The sequence below is a fragment of the Coregonus clupeaformis genome, chromosome 10 (genome assembly GCF_020615455.1).
Source record: "Coregonus clupeaformis isolate EN_2021a chromosome 10, ASM2061545v1, whole genome shotgun sequence".
In the NCBI taxonomy this organism is placed as follows: domain Eukaryota; kingdom Metazoa; phylum Chordata; class Actinopteri; order Salmoniformes; family Salmonidae; genus Coregonus; species Coregonus clupeaformis.
The window spans coordinates 39,467,753-39,488,184 of record NC_059201.1 but is presented as its reverse complement, the minus strand read 5'-3'; the positions used below and the strand labels follow the sequence as shown (position 1 = coordinate 39,488,184).

General features: G+C 41.5%; 2 protein-coding genes across 8 annotated transcripts; both read right to left on the bottom strand.

Annotated features, from left to right (window-relative positions):
* Positions 1-757: 757 nt before the first annotated feature.
* LOC121575173 (coatomer subunit zeta-1) lies at positions 758-9,241 on the bottom strand. Its single transcript, XM_041888124.2, has 9 exons — positions 9,132-9,241; positions 8,802-8,870; positions 6,252-6,333; positions 5,964-6,055; positions 5,806-5,861; positions 4,202-4,279; positions 2,842-2,893; positions 2,676-2,714; positions 758-1,486 (listed from the first exon to the last, which is right to left on the bottom strand). The coding sequence occupies exons 1-9, from the start codon at positions 9,147-9,149 to the stop codon at positions 1,439-1,441; spliced, it is 534 nt and encodes a 177-aa protein (XP_041744058.1). The 5' UTR covers positions 9,150-9,241; the 3' UTR covers positions 758-1,438.
* Positions 9,242-12,150: 2,909 nt separating this feature from the next.
* On the bottom strand, positions 12,151-19,224 carry LOC121575174 (heterogeneous nuclear ribonucleoprotein A1). Of its 7 annotated transcripts, none has more exons than XR_006002297.2 (12): positions 19,065-19,224; positions 18,267-18,383; positions 16,096-16,242; positions 15,710-15,920; positions 15,507-15,584; positions 15,373-15,414; positions 15,158-15,229; positions 14,889-15,053; positions 14,579-14,770; positions 14,356-14,425; positions 12,389-12,492; positions 12,151-12,250 (listed from the first exon to the last, which is right to left on the bottom strand). XR_006002297.2 is itself a non-coding variant. In XM_041888125.1 (11 exons), the coding sequence occupies exons 1-10, from the start codon at positions 19,074-19,076 to the stop codon at positions 14,364-14,366; spliced, it is 1,098 nt and encodes a 365-aa protein (XP_041744059.1). In that variant the 5' UTR covers positions 19,077-19,224; the 3' UTR covers positions 13,135-13,844; positions 14,356-14,363. The 7 variants fall into 7 exon arrangements, 4 of the variants coding, with proteins under 4 accessions (XP_041744059.1, XP_045078952.1, XP_041744060.1 ...); XR_006661489.1 differs by having other exon boundaries at positions 14,582-14,770; XR_006002298.2 differs by having other exon boundaries at positions 14,585-14,770.
* Between the last annotated feature and the right edge of the window lie 1,208 nt (positions 19,225-20,432).

Here is a 20,432-nt window from a genome sequence, read left to right as displayed (position 1 = left end):
AACATTCCCTGTTATTAGATACAGGCACCAACCTGCAAGACACACACACACACACACTCAGATGATGCCAGTCTGTGTGAATGTAATGCATAGGAGCATGCCAAACGGTGGCATTTCAGTCAATTATCCTGGTTTCTGTGTAATCAATATAAATTACCTCTCTGCCTCTTTATGGCTCTGCCGGGGTAATTAGCCGATGAGAAATGAGTCCTTGACGGCTCGGAGGAGTCACTAACGTTCCCTGATGAAAATGAAAAGGATGGCAGCAGCGCTTCCCTGTGACCTTTCCCTACCCTCTGCACACTCAGTATGCAAACCTTATACACACTTTTAGTCTCAACTTTAGACACTTTGAAACACACACACACACACAGTGAGCAAATGGGTACCTGATGTCCGTACACCAGGGATGACTAAAATCTAACACATTCTACCAGATAGATCATTCAGCTGTTGTGATCGTCATGCCTACTTTCTATTGAGGTGTCATGCGCATGGTGTCCGAATCTGCTGCTAAGCAACTTTTCTACATGCATTGGATTGGACGCAAGTCAGTATGAATGATTGTTTAAATATCTTAGTATGTCCTCTGTCACTACTCTGACATGTGCACTGTAGTGACTTTGTCTCCCAGCAGGTGGCAGTGTAATTCCTCCCAACTGCAGCATCTGCCCTCATGCGACAAAATATAGCTTCACAACCTTTTACCCAACAAGCAAACCTTTTACTGCACCACAAACAAGAGAAACCAATCAAATGTTTTCTGGTTTAAATAAAGTTTATTTGATCCAAGTTCTTTTCACAACGACAACAGAAATACAATGTAAAGAAAACCTGCATATCAATGTAATTATCACATTTAAATCACAAAATGTATGCTTCATGCACATCTACACAAGCAAAAAGTTGCCACATTGAGTGGAATCTCTAATGAAGGTTGTGTACAAAGAGACAGGAGCACGGCAAGGAGATGGCTCAGTGTTTTACTAATAGCCATGTTTCATATACCATACAATTATTAACACGCTAACAGCTACTACACCATGCCCACTAAAATAGGCAAAATCCCAGAGGAATAGGTCAATCATGGGTGATTCATACTGGTCAGATCACATTTGTTTGTACTGTAATAGAAAAGGTTGGAATCACCAATAGCTAGAGAGACAGTAAGGATGTGTGGAGTTGAGTCACAAAAAAACTAAAAATCATGTTGCCTGGGCGATAAGAGCTCTGGATCTTCCACCAAATGGGAATGGATAATCAAGACAGGAAATGGAGGATAGAAAATGCCACAGTAGGCCTGGCTGGTTCTGATTGGTGGCTCAATCAGAAGACTTCAGTGCAATGATCTCTGGGACACACATGGATAGGAAGAGGAATGATGTCATCAGGTGAGTGAGTGTTGGTAGGTGCGTATGTGACAGCAGAGACAACTCTCCTATCGCAGTAGGGACCACTTGATCTGTTCTTTTGCAGACTGAAGCACCTGAAAGAGAGAAATAAGAGAAAAACAGAGTGAGGAGAACTCAGTTTGGTTAAGTGTCCCTCTAATACTGTTTATAGCAGATGAAAGCTGTTAGCAACACACATAACAAGGGACAAATCTATAGTTAGGTAAATGTCCATCACCTCAAAATCCAACTACAGGTAGAAAAAATATATACAGTATGAAACAATGAAGGAAGCTTCCAGGACTTTCCTACTGTGATATTTGAGGGAAGAGTGGTGGTGTGATGACACCAGTAATACTTCTACACACAGGAACAATACATCAATGACTGAATCATTTTAATTCTGCAGACTAGTCTCTCAGTAACCATTATGAGGCATGTGGGCCGAGGGTTGGCGATGACGATTAATGGACAGAGTAGGAGAAGGAGACACCTGCAGCCAGTAAAACGCCTCTCAGATGGGAGCATCCATCAGCGTAGCGCTCAGAGAGCCTGCCAAGTGTGGAGACACACCGCCTAGCTAACAGTGGAGCCTCATTAGCAGCTAAACTGGGAACGCTCCCCTCTGTTCTCTTCCCTTTTCATTACAATAAAGCTAAATGTAGTAGCTTAATATACTGCTGGAGAGAAATACAATTATTTTAGAAATAGCTAACAGAACAATGAGGGCATTTTAAGGATAAAAAGAGCTGGGAAGCATAAGAAAGGTTCAGTATGTGCTTAAGATTGTCAGCCTGACAAACCACCTAGTCATTACTCAGCCATGTTGTTCACTGATTTCCAAATCACATTACTATCAAATACACGTTTAAATTCCAGTATACCAGGTGGCAGGTCGCCTAGCGGTTAAGCAATTGGGCCAGTAACTGAAAGGTTGCTGGTTCAAATCTCAGAGACGACTAGGTAAAAAAATCTGTTGATGTGCCCTTGAGCAAGGCACTTAACCTTAATTGCTCCAGGGTTGCTGTCAATAATGGCTGGTCCCTGGCCGTGACCCCAATCTCCGAGGGTGTCTCAAGGAGAGTGGGATAGGCAAAACAATTATTTACAATTCACATGTGTATAATACACACTTGTACATGTGTGAAATAAGACAAATGTAAGCACCCACCTAATTATTACCTAATTATTAGTAGTACTAAAATAAATTGTACACAATTTTAACAAGTTAGGGTTAGGTTTACTAGGTAATATGAGATTCTCGTAAATAAGAAGCGCAATTACCTGAGACACAGTCTGTTCTGTTAGAGGAACATCATCCCCCTGTAAACATGAGAGAGGGAGAAATTGTCCAGATCAATTTAATGTTGTTGACATCCGGGCAGCACAGTACTCGATGATAACAGAACCATGGTGTTTGACTGAGGAGGAAGAGGATCAATGGTCTTACTCGGAGGGCCACACGGTACACCACCTGCTGAGGGTCGCTCTCCAGGATGACTCTGGAAGACAGAAGAGCACAGATCACTCTCAATGGCTGACATCTAAATGCTAAGCAAAATGGGCATCCTCCCTAACCCTAAATAACCTTACTTCAAGGGGCTATTGTATCGTCTAGCTATGGACTAGTAGGATGGTTGATTTATATTGGGCTGAGAGCCTATCCAGTCTCAGAAACCTTAAATGATGCAATAGAGTATTTAACTGGTAAAATCCATCTGTGGTAGGTTGGTCATTCCATGAAAGGAGTACCCTTTGTATAGTGTAACTTGGTGAAAGAAAACTGTTTTATTTTACCCAATTTTAACATTCTGTTACATGTTCAACTTAATAAAAAAAACTGCTTTCCCATCTCAAGAGGCTAAATAAAATAATTACCATAGTAAAGTCAAATAAAGTAACAGAGTTGACGATTTCATCTTAAATCAGCCATAAATCACTTTGTGACAGGCGGAATGGAAGCATGTTGTGTGCAACAGGGAGCGGCAATTGAACGCAAGCTTCACAAATAAATGTAAATTGTTAAAACATTTCTAGCTTGTCTATCTATTGGTATCAGGGTTGGCGTGTTCTGCTCGACCCACTCAGTTTTCCACCACAAAACACCAGAAATTGCCAAAAGGGTTAGAACCAGTTCACCTGCTTTTACACTATGATTTGACTATTAGATGTTGAATTGTTTTTAGTTTTTATTGTGTCATTATATTAAAAAGAGTTCAGTTCACATAACATGGTTTACCTTTAAATGAGGGATAGGTTTGTTTTCCCTTAAAATGAATCACTAATCAAGTGAAATAAATAATAATCTTCAGAAATGACTTTTTCAAAGCAACAAAATAACTAGGGCTTTACAATGGTGAAAACCTGGAGAAGTTTTGGGATTAAGTGGGTTCAGATATTCCTAGGTCACAGAGGGTGTACAGAGGGACATGTCAAAATGCTGAATTGTAGCACTTTAGCAAGTCTTTATATAAAATGTAATTAATTTAATATAACAGGCTTTGAAAAGTCAATATTGGTGCACAATTTCTACTTAAAATATCAAAGGGAATCACTTCGTGGAACGACCCAGGTTGCCAAAGAATTGCTTCCGGTCTTCCTCTATGGATCTTCCTCTTTATCTTGGCTACCCAATAGCGTGATGTCTGTCTTTGACAGCATCCAGGCATGAATGTCCAGCCATGTCTTGTATCATTGTACTCTAGTCTAGATGGAAAAGTTGGTTTGGTCAGGGAGTCAAAGGACACACTAGAGGAGAATACACAGCTCCAGAGACCCCTGGTTTGGGGTGAGATGAGTGCTCTACCTACCCCCCATCAACGATCTCATCCACTGCCAGGAACAGGCCCTCCATGTTCTCCAGCAAGGCCCGCCGCTCTACATTTTTCCTGCAGGAGGACAAAGAACGGGAGCTTAAACACACATCATGACCTCTCTATGGAAACTAACAAACAGTGTTACAAATGTCTCATTCAGTTGCTTACAGCATAGTCCAACCTGTACGACAACTACAATGAGCAAAAATATAAACACAATATGTAAAGTGTTGGTCCCAAGTTTCATGAGCTGAAATAAAAGATTGCAAAAATGTACGCACAAAAAGCTTATTTCGCTCACATTTTGTGCACAAATTTGTTTACATCCATGTTAGTGAGCATTTCTCCTTTGCCAACATAATCCATCCACCTGACAGGTGTGGCATATCAAGAAGCTGATTAAACAGCATGATAATTACACAGGTGCACCTTGTGCTGGGGACAATAAAAGGAAACTCTAAAATGTGCAGTTTTGTCACACAACACAATGCCACAGATCTCTCAAGTTTCGAGAGTGCAATTCGCATGCTGACTGCAGGTTAATTTCTTTACTATAAGTCGCCTCCAACGTCGTTTTAGAGAATTTGGCAGTACGTCCAACCGGCCTCACAACCGCAGACTACGTGTAACCACGCTAGCTCAGGACCTCCACATCCGGCTTCCTCACCTGTGGTATCGTCCGAGACCAGCCACCCGGACAGCTGATGAAACTCTGGGTTTGCACAACCGAAGAATCTCTACACAAACTGTCAGAAACCATCTCAGGGAAGCTCATCTGCGTGCTTGTCGTCCTCACCAGGGTCTTGACCTGACTGCAGTTCGGCGTCATAACTGAATTCAGTGGGCAAATGCTCACCTTCGATGGCCACTGGCACGCTGGTGTGCTCTTCACGGATGAATCCCAGTTTCAACTGTACTGGGCAGATGGCAGACAGTGTGTATGGCGTCATGTGGGCGAGCGCCCCATGGTGGAGGTGGGGTTATGGTATGGGCAGACATAAGCTACGGACAACGAACACAATTGCATTTTATCGATGGCATGATGAGATTCTGAGGCCCATTGTCGTGGCATTCATCCGCCGCCATCACCTCATGTTTCAGCATGAAAATGCACTGGCCCATGTCGCAAGGATCTGTACACAATTCCTGGAAGCTGAAAATGTACCAGTTCTTCCATGGCCTGCATACTCACCAGACATGTCACCCATTGAGCATGTTTGGGATGCTCTGGATCGACATGTAAGACAGTGTGTTCCAGTTCCCGCCAATATCCAGCAACTTCGCACATCCATTGAAGAGGAGTAGGACAACATTCCACAGGCCATAATCAACAGCCTGATCAACTCTATGCGAAGGAGATGTGTCGCGTTGAATGAGGCAAATGGTGGTCATACCAGATACTGACTGGTTTTCTGATCCACGCCCCTACATTTATTTATTTTTTAAGGTCAGTCATGTGAAATCCATAAATTAGGGCCTAATGAATTTATTTAAATTGACTGATTTCCTTATATGAACTGTATGTAACAGTAAAATCTTTGAAATTGTTGCATGTTACGTTTATATTTTTGTTCAGTGTAAATAAAGTGCAGTCTTACCTTAGCATCTGGCTGAGCGAGTCAAACAGACAGTTAAGCACTGACATAAGCATCAACTGGGGGAGCAAATAGCAAAACGTATCAGTGTATTGTGTGAGAAACATCACAACATATGCAATGTTTCATTGTGTTTTGTTAGTATACCACCATCAGCCTACCTCATTTTCATGTGAACTGCCAATAACATAAAAGTAGAGGTCAATGTTGCTTTTGTAGACAACGGTAAGACCTTCTAGTAGCGCTATCTCACCTGGGTAAAGAAGCAGAGAGAGTTCAGTCTATGATACAATATCTTCATTATACCAGTTATACACAGAAGCCTTCATGCAATTGAAAACAGATCAGCACTCAAAGCTTTTGGCAAGAGATGAAATAGCAAGTATTGAAGCCTGTGACAATACTGTAAATTGAAGTGCATACGATTCATTAGTTTGAAAACATCTTACTGTCTGTGCGGTGTGTTTTGTTGAAGATGTTCTTCTCAAACGCTTTCTGCTCTTTCACAGTTGGATATGTTTCATCATAGTACTGTGGGGCAGAAGTCAAATAGAGATCACATACAGTGCCTTCAGAAAGTATTTACACCCTTGACTCATTCCACATTTTGTTGTGTTACAAATTGGGATGTATTTGTTGTTGGGGTTTTTAAAATGAAAAATAAACAATAATATTTTGATTAGATCAGTATTCAACCCCCCTGAGTCAATACATGTAGAATACCCTTTGGCAGAGATTACAGCTGTGAGTATTTTGGGGTAAATCTCTAAGAGCTTTGCACACCTGGATTGTACAATATTTGCCCATTATTATTATTTTTAACTCTTAAGCTCTGTCAAGTTGGCTGTTGATCATTGCTAGACAGCCATTTTCAAGTCTTGCCATAGATTTTCAAGCTGATTTAAGTCAACTGAAACTAGGCCACTCAGGAACATTCAATGTCATCTTGGTAAGCAACTCCAGTGTTTTAGGTTACTGTCCTGCTGAAAGGTGAATATGTCTCCCAGTGTCTATGGAAAGCAGACTGAACCAGGTTTTCCTCTAGGATTTTGCCTGTGCTTAGCTCTATTCCGTTTCTTCTTATCCTACAAAAATGTCCTAGTCCTTGCTGATGACGAGCATATCCATAACATGATGCAGCCATCACCATGCTTGAAAATATGAAGAGTGGTACTCAGTGATGTGTTGGATTTGCCCCAAACATAATGCTTTGTATTCAGGACAAAAAGTTAATTTCTTTGCCACAGTTTTTGCAGTATTACTTTGCCACAGTTTTTGCAGTATTACTTTAGTGCCTTATTGCAAACAGAATGCATGTTTTTGAATATTTTTATTCTGTACAGACTACCTTCCTTTCACTCTGTCATTTAGGTTAGTATTGTGGAGTAACTACAATGTTGTTGATCCATCCTCAGTTCTATCACAACCATTAAACTCTAACCGTTTTTTAAAAATCACCATTGGCCTCATGGTGAAATCCCAGAGCAGTTTCATTATTTTCCAGCAACTGAGTTAGGAGGGACACCTGTATCTTTGTAGTGACTGGGAGTATTGATACCCCATCCAAAGCGTAATTAATAACTTCACCATGCTCAAAGGCAGTGGTGGAAAAAGTACCCAATTAAAGATACCTTAATAGAAAATGACTCAAGTAAAAGTGAAAGTCATCCAGTAAAATACTACTTGAGTAACATTGCATCTACTCATGTAGCTATATGAAGACAAAAGAAAATGTAATTGCTAAAATATACTTAACTATGAAAAGTAAAAGTGTAAATAATTTCAAATTCCTTATAAAGCAAACTAGACTGCATCAATTTTTTTATTTTTTTTGCGGATAGCCAGGGGCACACTCAGACATTATTTACAAACGAAGCATGTGTGTTTAGTGAGTCCGCCAGATCAGAGGCAGTAAGGCATAACCAGGGATGTTCTCTTGATAAGTGTGTGAATTTGACAATTTTTCTGTTCTGTTAAGCATTCAAAATGTAACAAGTACTTTTAGGTGTCAGGGAAAATGTATGGAGTAACAAGTACATTATTTTCTTTAGGAATGTAGTGAAGTAAAAGTAAAAATTGTCAAAAATATAAATAGTAAAGTACAGATACCCCAAAAAACAGCTTAAGTAGTACTTTAAAGCATTTTTACTTAAGTACTTTACACCACTGCTCAAAGGGAAATTCAGTGTCTGATTTTAATTTCCCCCCCCCCCCATCTACCAACAGGTGCACTTCTTTGCAAGGCATTGGAAAACCTCCCTGGTCATTGTGGTTGAATCTGTGCTTGAAATTCACAACTCGACTGAGGGACCTTAGAGATAATTATATGTGTTGGGTACAGAGATAGGGTAATCATTCAAAAATCATTTAATCCATTATTATTGCACACAGAGTCCATTTAACTTATTATGTGACTTGTTAAGAAAATGTTTACTCCTGAATGTATTTAGGCTTGCCATAACAGAAGGGTTGAAAACTTGACTCAAGACATTGCAGCTTTAAAACATTTTAAATCTCAAGTGAATCCATTTTAAATTCAGGCTGTAACACAAAGTGTGGGAAAAGGAAAGGGGTGTGAATACTTTCTGAAGGCACTGTAACAGTGTTCAGTGCTTGACTTGGGCAGGAGCTCACCGGAGCAGATACTTGCACCTCAAATGTTACACTGCTTGAGCTCATGTTCCTCTTATAGAATATTACCTAAAAAGTACTGTGGAGCTCCTGCACCTACGGTAAATATAAACAGTATCAGCACCCAAAATGAGTACCAGAACCTATTTCAGTCCAAGTCAAGCACTGACAGTGTCACAAAATAAGTAATCGTTTGAGCACACAGACAATTTGTTACCCAGATAGTCAGCTGAATGTAAAATTACAAAACTGTGTTGGCTACATTGCATCTACTCATGTAGCTATATGAATATTGACATGCTTCGAAGGACATTGCCAGTGGGGGCAGGTACTGGTCGTTAATTCATTGCTGTTGATTAGCTAGTTACCTTGGCGTAAAGTCTTTCCCCGTCATTGTCAAGGATGAGGACAGCTTTCACGGTGTACAGAGTGGGTTCCTGATTAAGAGAATATTGTATTTTGTTCAGTGAACATGATGTCAAACAACAGCTGACTGATCAGTTGCAATCTGACAACGTCATCACATGCCAGCTAGCTAGCTACTAATTCTGTGAACTAGCTAGTTCAACTGTGTCCTTCTGCATTGTTGGGCTAACAGTGGCAACTACCCCGGATACATCAATATCATAGTGTGACATTCAAATGACAAATATCAACATAAATAGTATGAAATGCATGTTATGAGAGCGCTACAATACCAGGCTGAGTGCGTCCATTTTGTCTTACTACCCGATGACGTGGATTCAGGGACAAAACTCTCTCTGTGATTGGTGCAAAACAGAAATGCATTCAGGCATGGTTGCCTTCCACGTCAGTCAAATCAGGTCCTCAAAGGGCATTTCCCCAGACTTTGTCGCCACTTTAGCACGGAATGTCTTGACGCCACAAGGTAGAATACGTGAATGGATGACGTGTCCCTGAACCATTAAGTCAAATCAAATGCTATTGGTAGCATTCACCTATTTTCTAGATGTTATTGCAGGTGCAGCGAAATGCTTGTGTTTCTAGCTCCAACAGTGCAGTAATACCCAACAAATCACAAAAATAAAACAAAGAAAAAATATCCGGATGAGCAATGTCAGAGTGTTTTTGATGGTGTGTACACAGCCGCGAGAAGTCCGGGTGCTGAGGGTGCTGCTGCACCCCCTGATAATTCATAAAATAATATAAAAAAAGAAATAAAAATAAATCCCACCAAATTAGTGCACTGGGCATTTATTACTCCTGTATGAGCAGTGGTGGAAAAAGTACTCAATTGTCATATTTGAGTAAAAGTAAAGATACCTTAATAGAAAATGACTCAAGTAAAAGTCACCCAGTAAAATACTACTTGAGTAAGTCTAAAAGTATTTGGTTTGAAATATACTTAAGTATCAAAAGTAAATGTTATTGCTAAAATATACTTAAGTATCAAAATCATTTTAAATTTTATTTACAGATAGCCAGGGGCACACTCCAACACTCAAACATCATTTACAAATGAAGTATGTGTGTTTAGTGAGTCCGACAGATCAGAGGCAGTAGGAATGACCAGGGATGTTCTCTTGATAACTGCGTGAATTGGACCATTTTCCTATCCTGCTAAGCATTCAAAATGTAACAAGTACTTTTGGGTGTCAGGGAAAATGTATGGAGTAAAAAGTAAACTACAGATACCCTAAAAACCAACTTAAGTAGTACTTTAAAGTATTTTTACTTTAGTACTTTACACCACTGTATGAGCGGAGAAAAATACTCTTCAGACAAAAATTCTCTGCAGCATAGTAGCGGGGTGAACAAGAAGTGGCTCGGGTGGCTGAGGTCCTTGATTATCTTCTTGGCGTTCCCGTGACATTGGGTGGGCAGGCAGTGTGCACCCGGTGACGCGTTGGGGCACCACCCTCTGGAGAGCCCTGCGGTTGCGGACGATGCAATTGCTGTACCAGGCGGTAATACAGCCCGACAGGTGCAAAATCCTTGGAGCCTACTACTAGGATTAAGCCATCACTGCCACAAACATACACTGAACAAAAATATAAACTCAACATGTACAGTATGAACAGTATGAAAAATGTATGCACTCACTAACTGTAAGTCGCTCTGGATAAGAGCGTCTGCTAAATGACTAAAAAGTAAAAAAAAAAAAAAAATGGTCCCATGGTTCATGAGCTTAAATAAAAGATCCCAGAAATGTTCTGTATGCACAAAATGCTTATTTCTCTCAAATGTTGTGCACAAATATTTTTACATCCTTTTTAGTGAGCATTTCTCCTTTCCCAAGATAATCCATCGACCTGACAGGTGTGGCATATCAAGAAGCTGATTAAACAGCATCATCATTACACAGGCCACTCTAAAATGTGCAGTTTTGCACACAACACAATTCCACAGACGTCTCATATTTTGAATTTAATGTTCCTTTCTCTACCATAAGCTGCCTCCAACGTTGTTTTAGAGAATTTGGCAGTATGTCCAAACAGCCTCACAACCGCAGACCACGTGTATGGCGTCGTGTGGGCAAGCGGGTTGCTTATGGCAACGTTGTGTAGTGCCCCATGGTGGCGGTGGGGTTATGGTATGGGCTGGCATAAGCTACGGACAACCAACACAATTGCATTTTATTGATAGCAATTTGAATGCACAGAGATAACGTGACAAGATCCTGAGGCCCATTGTCGTGCCATTCATCCGCCACCATCCCATCATGTCTCAGCATGATAATGGAATTCCTGGAAGCTGAAAATGTCCCAGTTCTTCCATGGCCATACTCACCAGACATGTCACCCATTGAGCATGTTTGGGATGCTCTGGATCGACAGCGTTTTCCAGTTCCCACCAATTTCCAGCAACTTCACACAGCCAATTGAAGAAGAGACAACATTCCACAGGCCATAATCAACAGCCTGACCAATTCTATGTGAAGTATGTCGCACTGCATGAGTGGTCACACCAGATACTGACCGGTTTTCTGACCCACGTCCCTACTTTGTATTTTTTAAGGCATCTGTGAGTAATAGATGCATATCTGTATTCCCAGTCATGTGAAATCCATAGGTTAGGGCCTACTGAATTTATTTCAATACTGCTCTTTGAAATTGTTGGATTTATATTTTTGCTCAGTATAGTAGCAAAGGAGAACTGGAAGGGTTGAACCACGACCCTGGTAGCAAGGCAAGCAGACTATTGTGCCATAATGAACTGCCATATCCCTACATTTGTTTAGTTAAATTGTTTGTTTTTAAAGCAACAGATTCTACTTGTAATTAAAAGCGCTATATAAAATAATTATAATAGAATTCTCCTTGTTAGAATGACACCCTTACACAGGAAAACTTTACTTCTGTTGTTATAAGACTAGTTGTACTATAACTACTGTCAGTATGCCTACTGGTGTGTTATGGTCAGCAGTTCAAACTGTCAACTGTTGAACTTGCCATGTTATGAGCCATGGCAGGGTTTCCCACTTGCATGTCTTCCCAACATATCATGCATTCTTTGTCTGAAAATGCTCCCGCTACTTCATACCTCTCCTTACTCCCCTTCTGTTAAACCCCCTACACAGGAATTTGACATTGAGCAAATAGGTAATAACCTCAATTAAGTCAAATAATTTCCCTCTGCACCATGTACAGCCATCTACACAGAATGAACTGCCTCTGCACAACATACAATCAAGACTTCATTTGGAAAACCATACCAGTTCTCATAAACAACGTTTTTACAATAAAAGACAGATCCTTAAAAAAAAAAAAAAACATTTTATTGCAAGTTAGTACAAAAGTTAAAAACTGTCCAGCAGCATTCCTGTAGTGTCCCTTCTGTCCATTTAAAAATGACACTGAAAGACAAACGTTAAAGCAATTAAAACCACACAAAGCACATCATCTTTAAATATTTGGATATTTGGCCAGCACATAAAGCAGAGAAAGCAAGGCAACATTTCAAAAAAATTAAACATGTAAAAAATCCAGCATACCCATGTGTCATGATTGGTCCTGCAACCGCTGGTCATCACAGTGCAGGTGTAGAGGTGCAAGACAAGGTGCATGAGAGGCACACTAGTGCAGACATCTTACAGTCCTGAAAATGAGAGCGATATTAGAGAAAATATTTACATTTTTAGTGCTACTGAGTGACTTTACTATTTTTCATGCACTACCAACACTAGTGTAACCAGATCTAGTGATTAATGTTGAGGATATCCGGCCACTTATGTTGTCACAAATGCAATTGAGTAGCAGTCAAGGTTTGCATCATTCAGGTAATTGGGCAACCAAAAACACTGGTAGTTAACTAATTTACTAAATCATCTATAGCCCTCTTATTGTAAGTTGAAATACCTTTGCTGGAATAAAATGCCTATGGAGCCCATGTTAGTGAATTTACCGAGACGTAACATGGACTGCTAACATATTCAAAAATGTGAGTGTTACAAATACAAGAGTTGATCAAAAATCTCTTCTTACCTACCAGTATGGTATATAAAAATACCCCTTCCTTTCTCGAGCTGCCTCTCGCTAGTCTTACAAGAGCAACCATCTGTACTCAAAGACTGCTGCTGTCCCCTGCTTCACTGGCTCCTCGCGGGGATCTTGCTACTTCTCTCCCTCAGCTGGTTCCTCCCAATGACTAGCCTCTCAGCTGGCTCCTCCAATTGATTGGCTAGTCTCAAGTTCTGTGTGTAAGCTAGACTCCAATTGATTGTGAAGCTATGAGCCAACAGAAAAGCCATTAAGAAATTTTTTATTTTGTCCAGTGGCAACAATGCTCAACTTTAGGGGAGAAACCGGCCCGGCGGCCCAGAAGCACAAAGGCCTTTGACCTCTGTATGCAAGCAGGGTATTTTCACCATAGGCATTGAGGTAAACGATCTAAACAAAAATTCACTTTTCTAAACAATGACATGCTTTGATTCTGAATATGGAACATAACGCAAGTACTCTGAGGATTTTCCCATTACACTTCATACCATCTACTCATCTGTTGAGGACTACTCATCTCATGTAACACAATCAACAGGAGCCCATCAATCAAAATACACAATGTAAAAAAAAAAACTGAAAAGCGGTTTATTTCATCTTGATTTGGTGGCGGTTACATCTTAAAAAACACCCTATGGGCGCGGGGAAAATCAAAATACCTACATAAAACCTTAGTGGAATGCTTTACACTTCACAAAGACAAAAACAGCAAAACTACAAAATCATATAATCCTGCTGGGAAGCATTTGACAAGAACGGTTTGAAAAAGACCCACCCATTCCCCTCCCTCCCTCCCTCTCCACATGATTTTTCCTTTTCTACTGTACATTTCTCTTCATGTGGCAGATGTAAACCTGCCACAACTGTGCTTGGCTGAGCAGATCTAGGGGGTAAACCTGCTGCTTCCTTTCCCTGTCACCTCTCTGGCTCTCCTCTCCTAAGTACTGTAGCCTGTTGGACAATATGGAACAACATTGTTAAACTTTTGCACCTTCCTTCTTTTGTCATTATCAGCTACATTTGAGTGGGGTCAAGAGGAGAAAAGCCAGGAGCAAGCCTTCAATTCAAGCCCGTTGCACTGCATAGCAAAGACAAGGAGGGCAGATTGTGTGTGTGGAGTTGGGGGGATGTTTCGAACTCAGTCCAATCCATATATGCCAAGGGGCTCAATAGATGGTAGATTCTGTGAAAGTAAAGGTTTGCTGCTGGATCCCCCACACAGAACTCAGATAATCAATTTCAGCACATGTATCACGGTATATGATTGCCCTCGAGCATAGGCCTACTGGCCACATGTAAAGGGTCTGCTTTGTTTTCTAAAAACAACTATGCTGCATCTTGGACTAGGCTCTGCCAAGGAAGCCACATAGTGGAAATGGCAATCTCAATTCCTCTAATGTATGGACTCCAAAACTACATTTAACAGTCCAATCTAGTGAAATGTTTTCAGTACAGTGCTTACCTCAGACCCTAGAACCTTCGGCCTCCGGAGCCCCCTCCATATCCACCACCGGAGCCTCCTCCGTAACCACCTGCAGAATGGGCCAGGCCTTATGTAAGTGCTCAACTCAAGGGACTAGCTACTAGGGAAACGCCTATATTTTCCTCCCTTACAACACCAGGGACTTAGGTTGAGTTCTTATTAACTTCAACTTCAAGGGGAAGTGTAACGACGTGGGACTTACCACCACCACCACCACCACCATATGGGCCGCTGCTCCTGCCCCCTCCACTGCCGCCGCTATAGCCGCCACCTCCTTTCATTGGGCCGTAGCTGGAGGACGACTGGCTGTTGTAATTGCCAAAGTCATTGTAGTCTCCACCACCACCACCACTTCCACTGCTGCTCCCGCCACCACCGCTAGCTCCGTAGTTACCTGCAAGAGGACACAGATACAGCCGTTTTAAAATCCAAGCTATCCATCACATACAGCGATCCAGACTAAGTGATGGCACTATTTATATGTGCAGCACACCCTTGCTTGGATGACCTACCACCTCTGTAGCTTCCACCACCACCTCCGCCATTGTTGTAATTGTCGTATCCTCCTCCTCCATAGCTGCCACCCTGGTTGCCATAGCCGCCGCTGCCTCCTCCTCCTCCGCCATAGCCCCGGTTGCCGCCACCATACCCGCCGGGACCTCCACCATAGCTGCCACCTAAGGAAACAAGTCAAGCTTTTGGACAAACCGGCAAATCCACCCGACAACATTGCCCACATTTTCCTTTACAATATCTAGAAAAACAGGGGAGAAGAACTCACCATTGCCTCCATAGTTATTGTACCCATCGTTATCACCATATCCTCCACCTCCTCTCCCTCCACCAAAACCACCTGGAAAATAATATTAATCTTTATAGCTGTGAGACTAACTTGAAGCCTGCATTGCACCAGGGCAACCAACTAGTCAATTAATTCCCTGTGGAACAAGGTTGAATATGGTTAAAAAGGAAATAAAAGCCCTTGAGTGCTCATACCTCCATATCCGCCACCTCTACCAAAGTTTCCACCTCTTGGCCCTGAAAGACAGACGTCAAACAGGTCAGTCACTTTCTCAACATCACGTCAAAAGCTTCAGTTGTTGTTGGGAATCAACTGCTACAATTCATACCTGACCGGTTCATGTCTTCCTTTGACAAAGCCTTCCTCACTTCACAGTTGTGACCATTCACTGTATGATACTTCTGGACTGTAAGCAGAGAATGGAGATTGTTAAACAGATAAGTAAATCACTTGAGATGAAAAAACAAATTAAAACATCTAAATACACAATAGCAGCTTTTCTGTATCAATGGTGTAGACTTGAGAACTTACTGACAATCCTATCAACTGCATCATGATCATCAAATGTAACAAAGGCAAAACCCCTCTTCTTCCCACTGGTCCTATCAGTCATGATGTCGATGACTTCGATCTTGCCAAACTGATCAAAGTAGTCCCTAAGGTGGTGCTCCTCTGTGTCCTCCTTGATGCCACCCACAAAGATCTTCTTCACGGTGGTGTGAGCACCTGGCCTTGAGGAATCCTGTCCAACACACATGACATTCAAAATATTCAGTCACTTCAAAAGACAAAACAGAAGATCCTCAAAAGGAGAAAAAAAAATATATCCACTTCATATTCATAATTTCCAGCACCACCCCAACATATGTGAAACTGGGAGGTTTCTATGTTTTGTAGTCACATCAGACATCGCTCACCTCTCTGGACACCGCTCTCTTGGGCTCCACTTGGCGGCCATCAACCTTATGAGGACGAGCCTCCATTGATGCATCAACTTCATCCACAGAGCTGTATGTGACAAAACCAAAGCCCCTCGATCTCTTTGTGACTGGATCTTTCATTACCTGAGGAATTGAAAATTTAACCGTTAAATTTGCTGATACAATTACAAAAGAGATATACTACTGTTCAAAAGTTTTGGGTCACTTAGAAATGTCCTTGTTTGCTAAAGAAAAGCAATTTTTTTGTCCATTAAAATAACATAAAATTGATCAGAAATACAGTGTAGACATTGTTAATGTTGTAAATGGTTATTGTAGCTGAAAACGGCTGATTTTTAATGGAATATCTACATAGGCGTACAGAAGCCCATTATCAGGCAACCATCAGTCCTGTGTTCCAATGGCACGTTGTGTTTGCTAATCCAAGTTTATCATTTAAAAAAAGGCTAATTGATCATTAGAAAACCCTTTTGCAATTATGTTAGCACAGCTGAAAACTGTTGTGCTGATGAAAGAAGTAATAAAACTGGCCTTCTTGAGACTAGTTGAGTATCTGTATGCATACATGACTGTAAGTCGCTTTGGATAAAAGCGTCTGCTAAATGGCATATTATTATATTATCTGGAGCATCAGCAATTGTGGGTTTGATTACAGCCTCAAAATGGCCAGAAACAAATAACTTTCTTCCGAAACTCGTCAGTCTATTCTTGTTCTGAGAAATTAAGGCTATTCCATGTGAGAAATTGCCAAGAAACTGAAGATCTCGTACAACTCTGTGTACTACTCCCTTCACAGAACAACGCAAACTGTCTCAACTGGCAGCTTCATTAAATAGTACCCGCAAAACACCAGTCTCAACGTCAACAGTGAAGATGCGACTCCGGGATGCTGACCTTCTAGGCAGAGTTGCAAAGAAAAAGCCATGTCTCAGAATGGCCAATAAAAAGAAAAGATTAAGAAGGGCAGTCTGAGATACGGCTTTTTCTTTGCAACTCTGCCTAGAAAGTCAGCATCCCGGAGTCGCCTCTTCACTGTTGACGTTGAGACTGTTGTGTACACACACACACATATATATCACACACACTGAACAAAAATATAAACGCAACATGTAAAGTGTTGGTCCCATGTTTCATGAGCTGAAATAAAAGATCCCAGAAATGTTCCATTCACACAAAAACCTTCTCAAATTTGATGCGCAAATTAATTTACGTCCATAGGGAGCATTTCTCCTTTGCCAAGATAATCCATCCACCTGACAGGTGTGGCATATCAAGAATCTGACTAAACAGCATGATCATTACACAGGTGCACCTTGTGTTGGAGACAATAAAAGGCCACTAAAATGTACAGTTTTGTCACACAAAACAATGCCACAGATGTCTCAAGTTGAGGAAGCGTGCAATTCGCATGCTGACTGCAGGAATGTTCACCAGAACTGTTGCCAGAGAATTTAATGTTTATTTCTCTACCATAAGCCGCTTCCAACGTTGTTTTAGAGAATTTGGCAGTACATCCAACTCGCATCACAACCGCAGACCACGTGTATGGCGTTGTGTCCAGGCTCTGTCGTAGCCGGCCGCGACCGGGAGACCCATGGGGCGGCGCACAATTGGCCCAGCGTCGTCCAGGGTAGGGGAGGGAATGGCCGGCAGGGATGTAGCTCAGTTGGTAGAGCATGGCGTTTGCAACGCCAGGGTTGTGGGTTCGATTCCCACGGGGGGTATGAAAAAAATAAATATATGTATACACTCACTAACTGTAAGTCGCTCTGGATAAGAGCGTCTGCTAAATGACTAAAATGTAAATGTAATGTGTGGACGAGCGGATTTCCGATGTCAACGTTGTGAACATAGTGCCCCATGATGGCAGTGGGGTTATGGTATGGGCAGGCATAAACTAGACAACGAACACCATTTTATTTTATCAATGGCAATTTGAATGCACAAAAATACCATGACAAGATCCTGAGGCCCATTGTGAGGCCCATTATTTTTCAGGTATCTGTGACCAACAGATACCTGAAATAGATTATGGCCTAATTTATTTATTTCCTCATAATGAACTGTAATTCAGTAAAATCAATGAAATTGTTTTTATGTTGAGTTAATATTTTTGTTCAGTATGAAAAAAGCAATACAATACTCACCACACAATCTGTGAGGGATCCCCATCGTTCAAAATGGGTCCGCAAACTTTCGTCGGTGGTCTCGAAGCTCAGCCCACCAATAAAGAGCTTGCGGAGCTGCTCCGGCTCACGGGGAGACTTTAATTAATACGAGGGAAACACACTAGATTAGAAGCAAATGGGGATCATTACTAGCCATGGCAGGTCAGGTCTACTACTACGCCCATAAATGGCCTACCCTTACTAGCTAGCTACGCCTGCGGCCTGCTGCTTGAAAGCATCGGGAGCCTGGCTGGTACATTCTGTGAATAAGCCATTTCGCTAACGTTAGCTTGTAAATTAGTAGTAATACAAATTATCTAGCAAGCAGTATACAGTTTGAAATTAATTGAATGCAAATACACTAGCGCTTTTTGCTTATTCAAAGTCCGCGACAAAAACTTATCGCAGACTAGCTAGCTATCTTCTAGCATCACCGTGCGCCCTCTACTAGCTAGCTAGCTAGGTATAATGGCGGACTGTAAACCTTATTTGATGCATGCGCAATAAAAATGCAGTTGCAATTGTCAACAAATTTGCGAATGTTTACAAAATACATCTTCATAATAAAGTTGTTAAAATATTGATTACTCGCTAAATAACAATGCAGACAAAGACCTTTACGGCTGCAGCGCTAGACAGATCAAATGGCCTGCTGTCAGTGTCATGTTTAGATAAGAATGCATCGCCTACAAATAACATAACTGTTACTGACTCAAACGCTAGAACCAATCAGCAAGTTAATAAACTAATACCGAATACCAATCAATATAAACTTACCTCCTTCGACATAATTTTTTGTTAATGGTTCGACCGTAGCGTAAATATAATCGCGCTAATTCATGCGAGAGCTCGTGCCAAGCTAGCGTAAACTGAGCTAGCCTAGAGACTCAACAGCACTGCTGTATGATGGGAATCAACAACCTAGCTAGTGATCTGCCCCTCCAACACGGTGAACTTCTTGTTCTTTGGGATTGTGTTGGCGGATCGCATCCTATTTAAAGTGTATAGACCGCCACCTACTGTACTGGCGTGTGAGGACCAAGCCTGACCTGCTGAGGAGTGACGGACTCCATCCTAGCTGGAGGGGTGCTCTCCTCTTATCTACCAACATAGATAGGGCTCTAACTCCTCTAGCCCCACAGTGAAATAGGGTGCAGGCCAGGCAGCAGGCTGTTAGCCAACCTGCCAGCTTAGTGGAGTCTGCCAATAGCACAGTCAGTGTAGTCAGCTCAGCCATACCCATTGAGACTGTGTCTGTGCCTCGACCTAGGTTGGGCAAAACTAAACATGGCGGTGTTCACCCTAGCAATCTTATTAGGATAAAGACCTCCTCCATTCCTGCCATTATTGAAAGAGATCGTGATACCTCACATCTCAAAATAGGGTTACTTAATGTTAGATCCCTCACTTCAAAGGCAGTCATAGTCAATGAACTAATCACTGATCATAATCTCGATGTGATTGGCCTGACTGAAACATGGCTTAAGCCTGATGAATTTGCTGTGTTAAATGAGGCCTCACCTCCTGGTTACACTAGTGACCATATTCCCGTGCATCCCGCAAAGGCGGAGGTGTTGCTAACATTTACGATAGCAAATTTCAATTTACAAAAAAAAAATGGCGTTTTCATCTTTTGAGCTTCTAGTCATGAAATCTATGCAGCCTACTCAATCACTTTTTATAGCTACTGTTTACAGGCCTCCTGGGCCATATACAGCGTTCCTCTCTGAGTTTCCTGAATTCCTATCAGACCTTGTAGTCATAGCAGATCATATTCTAATTTTTGGTGATTTTAATATTCACATGGAGAAGTCCACAGACCCACTCCAAAAGTCTTTCGGAGCCATTATCGACTCAGTGGGTTTTGTCCAACATGTCTCTGGACCTACTCACTGCCACAGTCATACTCTGGACCTAGTTTTGTCCCATGGAATAAATGTTGTAGATCTTAATGTTTTTCCACAAAATCCTGGACTATCGGACCACCATTTTATTACATTTGCAATCGCAACAAATAATCTGCTCAGACCCCAACCAAGGAGCATCAAAAGTCGTGCTATAAATTCTCAAACAACACAAAAATTCATTGATGCCCTTCCAGACTCCTTCTGCCTACCCAAGGACGTCAGAGGACAAAAATCAGTT